At 42.0% G+C, this 13,052-nt stretch overlaps 1 protein-coding gene across 1 annotated transcript in view; it reads right to left on the bottom strand.

Annotated features, from left to right (window-relative positions):
* CTTNBP2 (cortactin binding protein 2) overlaps positions 1 to 13,052 on the bottom strand; it is a 164,379-nt gene that overhangs the window by 51,023 nt on the left and 100,304 nt on the right. The window contains exon 9 of the mRNA XM_040259872.1: positions 6,941 to 7,058. Within this exon, the coding sequence (XP_040115806.1) occupies positions 6,941 to 7,058 (118 nt within the window). The remainder of the gene's footprint in view (positions 1 to 6,940; positions 7,059 to 13,052) is intronic.

The raw sequence follows: 13,052 nt of genomic DNA, 5'->3' as shown, positions 1-13,052 counted from the left end.
GTCCAGTTCTAACTGTTGCTTCCTGACCTGCATACAGATTTCTGAAGAGGCAGGTTAGGTGGTCTGGTACCTTGCAAACATGCAAAATGAGGGCAACTGTGTTTGAATATCTTTGGCATTTCTCTTCTCTGGGATTGGAATGAAAATTAACCTTTCTAGTCCTATGGCCACTTCTGAGTTTTCCAAATTTGCTGACATACTGAATGCACCCCTTCAACAGCATCATTTTTTTTAGGATTTTAAGTAGCTCAACTGGAATTCCTTCACCTCTACTAGCTTTGTTTGTAGTAATGCTTCCTAAGGCCCACTTGACTTCACACTCCAGGATGTCTGGCTCTAGGTGAGTTCCACACCATTGTGGTTATCCGGGTCATTAAGACCTTTCTTGTACAGTTCTTTGGTGTATTCCTGCCCCCTCTTCTTAATCTCTTCTGCTTCTGTTAGGTCCTTACCATTTCCATTTTATCATGCACCATCCTCACATGATATGTTCCCTTGATATTTCCAAGTTTCTTGAAGTGATCTCTGATATTTCCCATTCTATTGTTTACTTCTTTGCACTGTTCATTTATGAAGGGCTTCTTATCGTTCCTTGCTATTTTCTGGAATTCTGCATTCAGTTGGGTATATCTTTCCTTTTCTCCTTTGCCTTTCACTTCTCTTCTTTTCTCAGCTATTTGTAAAGCCTCCTCAGACAACCACTTTGCCATCCTGCATTTCTTTTTCTTTGGGATGGTTTTGATCACTAACTCCTGTACAATGTTATGAACCTCAGTCCATAGTTCTTCAGACACTCTATCAGCTCTACCCCTTTGAAGCTAGTCGTCACCATCACTGTATAATCATAAGGAATTTGATTTAGGTCATACCTGAATGGCTTAGTGGTTTTCCCTACTTTCTTCAATTTAAGCCTGAATTTTGCAATAAGGAGCCCATGAGCTGAGCCACAGGCAGCTCCAGGTCTTGTTTTTTTTGCTGACTATATAGAGCTTCTCCATCTTGGTCTGTGAAGAACATAACCGATCTGATATTGGTACTGACCACCTGATGATGTCCACGTATGGTCATCTCTTGGGTTGTTGGAAAATGGTATTTGCTATGACCAGTGTATTCTCTTAAGAAAACTCATTAGCCTTTGCCTGCTTCTTTATCCTGTGCCCCAAGGCCAAACTTGCCTGTTATTCTGGGTCTCTCTTGACTTCCTACTTTTGCATTCAAATTCCCTATGATGAAAAGACATCTTTTTTTGGTGTTAGTTCTAGAAAGTCTTGTAAGTCTTCATAGAAGCAGCCAACTTTAGCTTCTTCTGCATCAGTGGTTGGCACATTGACTTGGATTACTGTGATGTTGAATGGTTTGCTTTGGAAAAAAACCAAGATCATTCTATCGTTTTTGAGATTGCACCGAAGTATTGCATATTGGACTCTATGAGGGCTATTCCATTTCTTCTATGTGATTCTTGCCCACAGTAGTAGATACAATGGTCATCTGAATTAAATTTGACCATTCTTGTCCATTTTAGTTCACTGATTCCTAAGATGTTGATGTTCAATCTTGCCATCTCCTGCTTGACCACGTCCAATTTACCTTGATTCATGGGCCTAACATTCCAGGTTCCTATGCAATATTGTTCTTTACTACATCAGACTTTACTTTCAACACCAGACACATCCACAACTGAGCATCATTTCCGCTTTGGCCCAGACATTTCATTCTTTCTGGAGCTGTTAGTAATTGCCCTCTGCTCTTCCTTGGTAGCATATTGGACACCTTCTGACACAGAGGGCTCATCTTCTGGAGTTATATCTGTTTGCCTCTTCATACTGTTGATTGGGTTCTCTTGGCAAAAAATAGTGGAGCGGGTTGCCACTTCTTCCATCAGTGGACCACGTTTTATCATAACTCTTCACTATGACCCGTTGGTCTTGGGTGGCCCTGCACGGCAAGGCTCATGGCTTCACTGAGTTATGCAAGTCCTTTCACCACAAGAAGGCTATAATTGATGAAGAGGAAATGACCAACTACTAGATTTTATTTTCGGTCTTTACTCAACAGCTTCCAATATAACTGATCTCTCTGCTCTTCAATACACTCCTCATGGATTTCTTCACACCTCACTGGTCATCCTCTAATATTGTTCCTTGGCTGGCCCCTTCCCTTTTTGCAGACTTCTTAATAATAGAGCCTGGCAAGCCTCATTTATTTTGCTTATTTTTTTCTATCTGTGTTCACTGCCTTCATAACCTAATCCAGTTCCATGACTTTAAAAACTATCTCTAGACTGCTGACTCTCAGATTTGTAAACCCAGCTCATACTCATCTTCACAATTCTTGCTAATCTGATACCTCCTACAGAGACACCCTAACAGATGTCTCAAATTCGTAATTCAAACTGTAACTCCTGACCTTTGTCGAAAAAATCAGCTTCACCCACAGCCTTTCCCTCGACAACTGAGGGCAACGCTATACTGCCAGTTGTTCAGGCTGAAAATCTTGGAAGTTATCCATAAATCCCCTCTCTTGGACTTCACAGTAAGTCATTAGGAAGTTCTGTTGGCTTATCCTTAGCTATATCCAGAACCCACATGTCCCTATCTACTACGATCCTGAACTGAGAAGTCATTACTGGCTACATTAGGCCTGTGACTTCCTAGTTGATTTTTGACAAAGCAGTCAGAGACACCACTATAATGTACACCATTCTTATTAGGGACATTGCCAGGATTCACTTTTACAATCATTATGAGATTCCTTTGATTTTATCTTTTCTTAGTAACCATTTAAACAGTTGTTTTTGGAATATAGTTGATTTACAATGTTGTATTAGTTAGAAGCTCACTTATGTCTAATAAGTTGATAAAAGCAAATTTTAACATGAAATAGCTAACAAATATCTTTTTAGGGTAGGAATTCTTATAATGTTCCTAAATTTAAAAATGACAAAAATTCTTAAAAAAAAAATGTACACCAGGTCCCATCACTACTGTGCTCAAACACTGAAATAGCTACCTTAAGTCCCCAAAATGGCTCCACCCTCCTCCATCCTCTAAGTTCTTTGACCTGTCTTCTTCCTTCCTTCCCTCACTCATTCCAACCCAGTCATTCGGCCCTGAGTGCCCTTCCTCAGACACACAGATAGGCTCCTACTTGTTAGGGCTTCAGTCCACTTGACGCTCTGCCTGCAGAGTTCTTACCTGAGAGATCCTCAGAGCTACCCCTTCCTCACCTCCAAGTGTTTGCTCAGATGTCTTGGTGGTGAGGCTACCTGCCTATCATTTTAAAAACTGAAACCCACCCTCTCACTCTCCATCCCTCTTAGTCCTTTATGCAGCACATATTACCATCTCACATACTTTATAATGAATCATTTATGTTTATTGTTCATATTCTATCTCAATATTAGAGTGTAAGCTCAAGACCACTACTGAGAGAGCTGGATGACTGGAAGGGTTGAGCAATAATCCTGACATAAGAGGTCGTACTATTTCATCTGATCCACCACTCTAGGTTGGTAGGTGCCCAATATGCTACCGGAGATCAGTGGAGAATTAACTTCAGAAAGAATGAAGGGATGGAGCCAAAGCAGAAACAACACCCAGTTGTGGATGTGATTGGTGACAGAAGCAAAGTCTGATGCTGTAAACAGCAATACTGCATAGGAACCTGGAATGTTAGGCCCATGAATCAGGGCAAACTGGAAGTGGTCAAACAGGAGATGGCAAGAGTGAACGTCAACATTCTAGGAATCAGAGAACTAAGATGGACTGGAATGGGTGAATTTAACTCAGATGACCATTATATCTACTACTGTGGGCAGGAATCCCTTAGAAGAAATGGAGTAGCCATCATGCTCAATAAAAGAGTTGGAAATGCAGTACTTGGATGCAATCTCAGAAACGACAGAATGACCTCTGTTCATTTCCAAGGCAAACCATTCAATATCATGGTAATCCAAGTCTATGTCCCGGCCAGTAATGCTGAAGAAGCTGAACCTGAATGGTTCTATGAAGGCCTACAAGACCTTTTAGAACTAACACCCAAAAAAGATGTTCTTTGCATTATAGGGGACTGGAATGCAAAAGCAGGAAGTCAAGAAACACCTGGAGTAACAGGCAAATTTGGCCTTGGAGTACGGAATGAAGCAGGGCAAAGGCTAATAGAGTTTTGCAAAGAGAACGCACTGGTCATAGCAAACACCCTCTTCCAACAACACAAGAGAAGACCCTACACATGGACATCACCAGATGGCCAACACCAACTGATTATATTCTTTGCGGCCAAAGATGAGAAAGCTCTATACAGTCAGTAAAAACAAGACTGGGAGCAGACTGTGGCTCAGATCACGAATTTCTTATTGCCAAATACAGACTTAAATTGAAGAAAGTGGGGAAAACCATTGGACCATTTGGGTATGACCTAAATCAAATCCCTTATGATTGTACAGTGGAAATGAGAAATAGATTTAAGGGCCTAGATCTGATAGATAGAGTGCCTGATGAACTATGGAATGAGGTTTGTGACACTGTACAGGAGACAGGGATCAAGATCATCCCCAAGAAAAAGAAATGCAAAAAGCCATAAATAGCTGTGAAAAGAAGAGAAGTGAAAAGCAAAGGAGAAAAGGAAAGATATACCCATCTGAATGGAGAGTTCCAAAGAATAGCAAGAAGAGATAAGAAAGCCTTCCTCAGCGATCAATGCAAAGAAATAGAGGAAAACAACAGAATGGGAAAGACTAGAGATCTCTTCAAGAAAATCAGAGATACCAAGCGAACATTTCATGCAAAGATGGGCTCGATAAACGATAGAAATGGTAGGGACCTAACAGAAGCAGAAGATACTAAGAAGAGGTGGCAAGAATACACAGAAGAACTGTACAAAAAAGATCTTCATGAACCAGATAATCATGATGGTGTGATCACTCGCCTACAGCCAGACATCCTGGAATGTGAAGTGGAGTGGGCCCTAAAAAGCATCACTACAAACAAAGCTAGTGGAGGTGATGGAATTCCAGTTGGGCTATTTCAAATCCTGAAAGATGATGCTGTGAAAGTGCTGCACTCAATATGCCAGCAAATTTGGAAAACTCAGCAGTGGCCACAGGACTGGAAAAGGTCAGTTTTTATTCCAATCCCAAAGAAAGGCAATGCCAAAGAATGCTCAAACTACCGCACAATTGCACTCATCTCACACGCTAGTAAAGTAATGCTCAAAATTTTCCAAGCCAGGCTTTAACAATACATGAACCGTGAACTTCGAGATGTTCAAGCTGACTTTAGAAAAGACAGAGGAACCAGAGATCAAATTACCAACATCTGCTGGAACATTGGAAAAGCAAGAGAGTTCCAGAAAAACATCTATTTCTGCTTTATTGACTATGCAAAGACTTTGACTGTGTGGATCACAATAACCTGTGGAATATTCTGAAAGAGATGGGAATACCAGACCACCTAACCTGCCTCTTGAGAAACCTGTATGCAGGTCAGGAAGCAACAGTTAGAATTGGACATGGAACAACAGACTGGTTCCAAACAGGAAAAGGAGTACGTCAAAGCTGTATATTGTCACTATGCTTATTTAACTTATATGCAGAGTATATCATGAGAAACGCTGGGCTGGATGAAGCACAAGCTGCAATCAAGATTGCCTGGAGAAATATCAATAACCTCAGATATGCAGATGACACCACCCTTATGGCAGAAAGTGAAGAACTAAAGAGCCTCTTGATGAAAGTGAAAGAGAGTGAAAAAGTTGGCTTAAACCTCATCATTCAGAAAAGTAAGATCATGGCATCAGTCCCATCACTTCATGGGAAATAGATGGGGAAACAGGGGAAACAGTGGCTGACTATTTTTCTGGGCTCCAAATTTCTGCAGATGGTGATTGCAGCCATCAAATTAAAAGACACTTGCTCCTTGGAAGGAAAGTTATGACCAACCTAGACAGCATATTAAAAAGCAGAGACATTACTTTGCCAACAAAGGTCTGTCTAGTCAAGGCTATGGTTTTTCCAGTAGTCATGTATGGATGTGAGAGTTGGACTATAAAGAAAGTTGAGTGCAGAAGAATTGTTGCTTTTGAACTGTGGTGTCGGAGAAGACTCTTGAGAGTCCCTTGGACTGCAAGGAGATCCAACCAGTCCATCCTAAAGGAGATCAGTCCTGGGTGTTCATTGGAAGGACTGATGTTGAAGCTGAAGCTCCAATATTTTGGCCACCTGATGCGAAGAGCTGACTCATTTGAAAAGACCCTGATGCTGGGAAAGATTGAGGGCAGGAGAAGGGGACAAAGGATGAGATGGTTCGATAGCATCACCGACTCAATGGACATGAGATGGGTAGGCTCCGGGAGTTGGTGATGGACAGGGAGGCCTGGCATGCTGCAGTTCATGGGGTTGCAAAGAGTCGGACACTACTGAGCGACTGAACTGAACTGAGCACTCCAAATTCACACACCCGCAAGTGAAACTTTCACAGCATGTGCTGAGAAGCTATACTCTTAGAGCTGTAATGGAACCAAATGGTTATCTTCCTAGACAGGCAGGCAACCAGATAGTGAGAGATAACTGACCTGCCTACATTCACACTGTCAGCTAAAGCAAACTACTTGGCCATCATTTTTTTTTCTACCTTCCTAGTCTCATGTCTAAAAAGCTAAAGATAATCTAAGTCAGAAGAAAAAAAAGCAATGATTATCAAATATCGTCCAAGGTCAAAGATGAGAAAGAGCTAGCACTATTTCAGTAATTCTGTAAAAAGCCATTCTACACGGAAAAATAGAAGTATCCCATTTATAATCACTGTTTCTATAGCAGCTAGTGTTCAGTGGAAGTTAAGAAGAGAATGAGAAAACTGCAGCTGCATCAGTGTCTTTCCCACAGTCCCAGAGGCCCCTCCACTGCAGATGCAGGACAAGCAACGCAGCTGCACAGGGCACTCACTCAGATTCTCCAGCAGGTGCTTGCAGTCATCAGTAGCAACATCGTGTGCGGTCCGGTTACACTTATCTCTTCTTTCCGGCTCCAGCCCTCCGTGCCTACACAAGACTTCTAGGCAGTTCTGTGAAGACAAGAACTCCATTACCTTCTGTCCAAATGAATCAACTCAAGTGAAAACTCCAAGGGAAGATTCAGTGGCCTGTGGCAAGCCAATCAGGAATTCTCAATCAGAAAGCTTATTTCTTTTCCAACAACCCAAATATACATATTAATCTAAACACTGTCTCCAAGTGAAAAGCAAAGAGGGCTTCATTTACATGTGATTCACAAGATCAAAACACTGCTGCTCTTAGAACAGTCTCTTAGGTTTCAAGTGAAAAAACTGGCTGACTAATCACTCAGTTTGCAGAGTGTCATTAAGGAAAAAAGACTTGGGCAGACAGTATCCTTTTGTGGTAATCTGGAAATGCAAAAAGACTTCTGCCACAACCAAACGCCCAGCGTTGTCTTCTAGACCAGGTATTGTCTTCCTGGTCATAAAAGTCCAGGGTTCCAATTCTGTCCCAGAGTCCTTGTAACCACAAATATATTTTGGATCTTATATTGTCTTATTTTTATTTGAAAATTATATGTAAACACCACATTGACTGAGGTTTTAGAAAAGCACTCTCAGTAGACATGGGAATTATGTGCCCTTGCCTTTTCAGTTTCTTCTGTGTTGCGCCAGGGAGTCTCCACTCAAAAGGTATCACTAGCCTTTGAGGCGAAAGGTCTTAGTTTTCCAAAGTTTTTCAATTCAAAGTGGTAGACAGACTATATATATATATATATATATATATGCAAACATTTTCAAGTAAGTGCAAGGCAGGATACTACATTGGGGTATTTATCAAGGAGCTCTGCTATTTCAATTTCTACTACTTCTTGATTTGTCTTCTGATTTCCCATCAAAGTAAGCACAAAATGGAATAAACCAGAAACCACGAAATGGAACTAACAACCAAAACAAGTACTGTTCTTTTCATCACTTCCCTACACGTACACACACACCTACACACACACACCTATACACACACACCTACACACACCCACACACAGACACACACATGCTTTGGGCTGACTTTTGCTTCTGACAACACAGTAAACTAGGCAGTCTGAACAGCTTTCCCCAATCTTGCTGTAAGATACTTTTTTGTGTGTTTTATAAAACACGTTTTCCTTACTGATGTATAATATCTATGTAGAAAAGTACATAAATAAGTGTGAAGCTTGCAGAATTATTACAGAGTGAACATACTTGTGGGAGGAGTACTCTGGAAGCCCCCTTAATGTTCCATCTCAACACTAATCCCTCCTTTCTCCTCACAAAGGCAGCTACTATTATGATTTCTAAGATGAGAAGTCCACTTAGCCTGTTTTAAGAGTTTTATATAAATGGAACCATATTACAGGTACACTTTTATATCTGGCTTTTCATTCACCATAATGCTATAAAATTCATACATGTATCAGGAATAGTTATAATTCAATTCATCCTATTTTAAAATTACTGTGTATCACATGGATATACCATAATTTATCTCTACTCTTGTTGGTGGACATTTGGGATCTACTATGGACATTGTGATACATGTGCTTTGGCAGACACAGGTACACATTTCTATTGTGTATACATACAGAGTTGGTCTGCTGGGGCACAGGGTATGCACATGTTCTGTATCTGTGTATACTGCAAAGCACTTTTAAAAGAGGCTATATCAAACTCCACTCCCACCAGGAGTAAATCTGAGTTCCAGTTGCTTCCTATTGCCTCCTAAACATATTTTAAATGCAATCATAGTCCACGATAAATACAAGGAATGCATAAGGGTCAGAAATAAAAAGAGTAAGCTGAGATCACCAAGTAAGTGAAATATGAAAAGGAAGCCAGTGCTGATTTAATATAGGGGCTCTTTTTGGTTGCTGAGGGGATGGGAGACAAGGCCTTGGTTCCTGCAAAATGGAGGGGCTGAGCCAGAGGACCTTTGAATAAAGAAAATCTGTTTGCCTGCAAAGGGATTAACTGACAGCATTTATCACTGCTGCTGTTGAGGCTGGAAGGATCTCCTCTAACAATCAAAGTCTGGCTTTCATAGGTCTGGGGTTCAAGCTTTAAAAAATCACTAAGCTAAGAAATGAACGAAAAACTAAGCCAAATAAATAGTAGTTTTTATCCCATTGATATTACTAATTTGTACAAAAATCAGTAAATGCATGAGTTAATGAAATTGACTCAAATGAAAGATTCAAGCAGAATGCAATCTGAGCACTAAACTTCATGAATTCTCAGATGATAAGAGACAGAAATAATACATTTATTACACAAGTTAGTACTTGTAGCAAAAACAGGTTAGAGGTAAAACAGACCTGGGGTCTTATCCTGCCATTATAAATGATTTTTGTCTGAGTTTTGGTAAATCATTTAACATTTTTCTGCTTTAGTTTCCTTATCTGCATCTCATATATCTATATTTCATAAGGTTGTTAGGTGATTTAAATGAAAAGATAGGTAATTTATATTCTTGGCACATAAAACACTCTCAATATTTGTTAGCTTGCTGTATTTGTTACAGTCAACATAATCATCACTAATTAGAAAACAGCCCAAGTATTCAGGTAAGTGGTGAGGAATTATAGTACATCAACACATGTCATAATTCTAGGTGATGTTAGTTCAAATTAGAAACAGAAATGATAAAAGATACAACCAAAATTTGCAAGATTCAAGTCCACCTACAAGGTGGGTTGTGTATAATTATTATAGTCAGGCAGACCAGTAGGCAATAATCTAAGCAGTGGCTTTCTCTATAAGGAAGCGCAGAATGTCAGAAAGATAGCAGGATAAGGCATATCCAAACAGAGCCACAACTGTGAGTTTCACAGCACTCTGCTGGGCTCCATGGGGAACACAAAGAAGATGAAAACTTTACCTAACCGACACTTAACAACAGCGGCTACAAAAACTATTCAAGCACATACTAAGTGCCAGGCACCATTACAACACTGCACACGTATTTAGTGCTCATCAAACCTCACAACGTTATGAAATCGGTACGAAGCACCTGGGTGCCAGGAGCTGTGTTAAGACCCCAGGGTTGTGACGATGAATAAGGCAACAGTTCTGTTTCTCCAGCAGAAACATGACATATTGTCAAGAGTCATGAGGAAACATGCAGGAGGGGGGCTATGGAGTGAGGGGCAAAGCTTTCCTCAGCAGCAGCAGCAGCAGGAAAGGGAGAGAAAGACGTCTAAGCTCTCTCGCTGATGGGTGGGATCCGAGCGAAGAGAACCAATGCTGTGATGCCAACTGCTGTTTCTGGACAGATTCTCAGGGGACCTAAACTGGGCAGGCTGTTCCAGGGATGTAAACCAAGCAGTCCAGATGAATAAGTCTAAGTCAAAGTGCTATTAACCACAACACAGATTCATGTCTCTAGCGAGCAGAGACTTTAAAAGACAGTGGGCTTTGGTTCGGCTTCTGTTTCCACTCACATCCCAATTGCCAGAACTTAGGTAGGCAGCCATGGTCATCTTCCAGGAAGCTGGAAAATGTAGTCTTTATTTGGGGCCGAACTCTGAGAGGTTCGTTATTGTAGAAGAGGGGAGAAGTGATGTTTAGGGTCAATGAACCACCTCTGTCAGTGGCCTTTAAGAGCTGAGAAGAAAGGTATCAGTGCCAGGCAGACTAAGGAGAACACCCAAGTCCAAAGAGCTAGAGATAAGATCCAGGTCAGGGCAGGGAACTTCAGAGACTGAGCTTGGGCAGAGGGAGTGGGAGGGAATTCAGTCCGCAAATGCACAGGTGAGGTCCAGCACACACGTCAGGAACAACCTTGGGATGTGGCTGTGCCCACTGTTGGGCAGAGCAGGGGAGATGGAGAAACAACACAGTGGGTGACAACGGCTGAAGAAGCAGAGATTTAGCGGGGAGATGAAGGTGGCTGGATTAGCCATGAAGAGCTGAGGGTGAGGGAGCATGGACTCTTTGCAGGAGACATAAGGATACATCTGAGTGGACAAGTGCCATGATCAACTCAGTTCTGAAAACCAATTCGTGAGTTTGGAAGACATACTGAAAAACAAAGTGACAAAAAGAAGACCGGTTAAGAAAGAACTGTCATAAAATTTACTCATTTACTCATTGATTCAACAAACATTTAGTACTCGTGGGCCAGAGACTGCTGAGCACAATATATACAATGATGAAAAGTGATTTTTTTGGAAGCAGTGGAGAAGGAAGGAGATATATAAATAATACCAGTAAAGAACAAGCTCCCTAAGTGAAGTGTGAAGAGGTACCCTGGGAGCAATGAACTCCTGGAAGCCTAGACCTAAGCTGAGATGTTTTCCAGGCAGGGAGGGGTCAGGACAGAAGGGGCCGTTTCGGGTAATGGGAACAGCAGATGCAAAGGCAGGGAGAGGAGACAGCCCAGGATGTCTGCAGGATTTGAGCAGAGAGCACAGGGGAGAAGGAGCCAGGATGTGCTGGTGCGAAGAGGCTGAGGCCGGAGCTGGAAGGGACCTGATTGTCATGTACAGGGCTGGCACTCATCCTCGAAGTGACAGAAAGATCAGTTATCCTTGGAAAGATGAAGAGTAAACTACACAACCAACACCCCCTGTTAGAAAGGTCCCTCTCAAAGCAGCATAAAGGAGGTGGTGAGACTGGAGATGGGGAGACCACAGCAGCCTATGCAAGTTCAGACAGCCTGTGATGAGGGCTCCCCAAGGGACATCCTGGAATGTGTTTAAAAACACAGCCTCCTCTTTGTTCATGCACTCATTTATAAAGGAATAAAATCTAGAATTGTATCCATCATTTGAACTCAGTACTTAGGAAGATGGAGCAAGAGACACAATGTCAGATGATGTTACTGGATTAAGAGAGGAGGAACAGAGATGCATTATAGACACAGAAGTCTGGGGACGCATTCTCGTGGAGCTGTTTGGTGGAAGTAAATGTGAATACGGCCATCAACAGGGCTTCCTGGATGGCTCAGCAGTAAAGAATCCGCCTGCAATGCATGAGACTTGCAGGAGATATGGGTTCAGTCCCTGGTCAGGAAGACCCCCTGGAGACGGAACTGGCAACCCACTCCAATATTCTTGCCTGGGAAATCCCATGGACAGAGGAGCCTGGCGGGCTACAGTCCATGGGGTCGCAAAGAGCTGGACACAACTGAGTGACTAAACTCCACCACCACCACTATAGATAGATAGCGATGGCCATCGATAGGGTTACCGTACATCTGTCTAAACTGAGACACTTTTAGGAGTAAAAGGGGGCGCTGTTAATGGTTTCATTGGGATGGCGGGCATCCACAAGGACTGTATTGGGCCAGCTGGGGTATCAAGGAGATGCCCTGTAAATCGTGGGCTTCCTACACAAGATCTTCCTGAAAGGACCGAGGACGTGAACAAGTGGGCTAGGGAGAAGATTTTGGAACCTCTACAGATTATATTCTGGGGACCAGTACGATCATGCAAGGGGGAAAGTATAGAGTGAGAGGAGAAAAAGGGTCAAACTAGATCCACAAAAGGTGTCAGGGGAAAACACGGGAAAGTGCAGATCTCCAGTGAGGGGTGGGAGCACAACTCTGGTTGGCCAAGTCCTTTAGGGTCCTGGCAGTGAGTCACTGGTGGTTAAATTAAGCAAGTGTACAACACTCTGCACTGGACATTCTGGAATGAGGTTTTAAAAAAGAGCCTTTCCTTTGTCTACACACAGTTGAGTCAATCTGGCCTTTTCAAAAATAATCTTATAAAAATTAAGGGAAAAAATGGTCAAGGAGAATCAAAAGCACAAAAAATAAAAGACTCCAAAGAATGGATTTCTATCTGCCATGATTAGCATCTAGTCCCAAAGATTTGGTCCAACCTCACAAGTTATCCTGTGTTTGTCTTTTCTAGCCAGGTACCCAACTCACTGTGACAAGAAAGAATTCTAGGGACTCCTGTCATTTTTTCTTTCCTTGTAGGCATGACCTAGGGAGAGAAAATCTACATTGTAGGGTTCTATGTGGGCCTCTGCACTTAAGATACACACCTCATGCAGACCATCCAGTTAGGCCGGATG

The sequence above is a fragment of the Oryx dammah genome, unplaced genomic scaffold, assembly GCF_014754425.2.
Source record: "Oryx dammah isolate SB20612 unplaced genomic scaffold, SCBI_Odam_1.1 HiC_scaffold_18, whole genome shotgun sequence".
NCBI lineage: Eukaryota > Metazoa > Chordata > Mammalia > Artiodactyla > Bovidae > Oryx > Oryx dammah.
The sequence above is the reverse complement of the archived record's forward strand: the minus strand, read 5'-3'. Positions and strand labels throughout refer to the sequence as shown.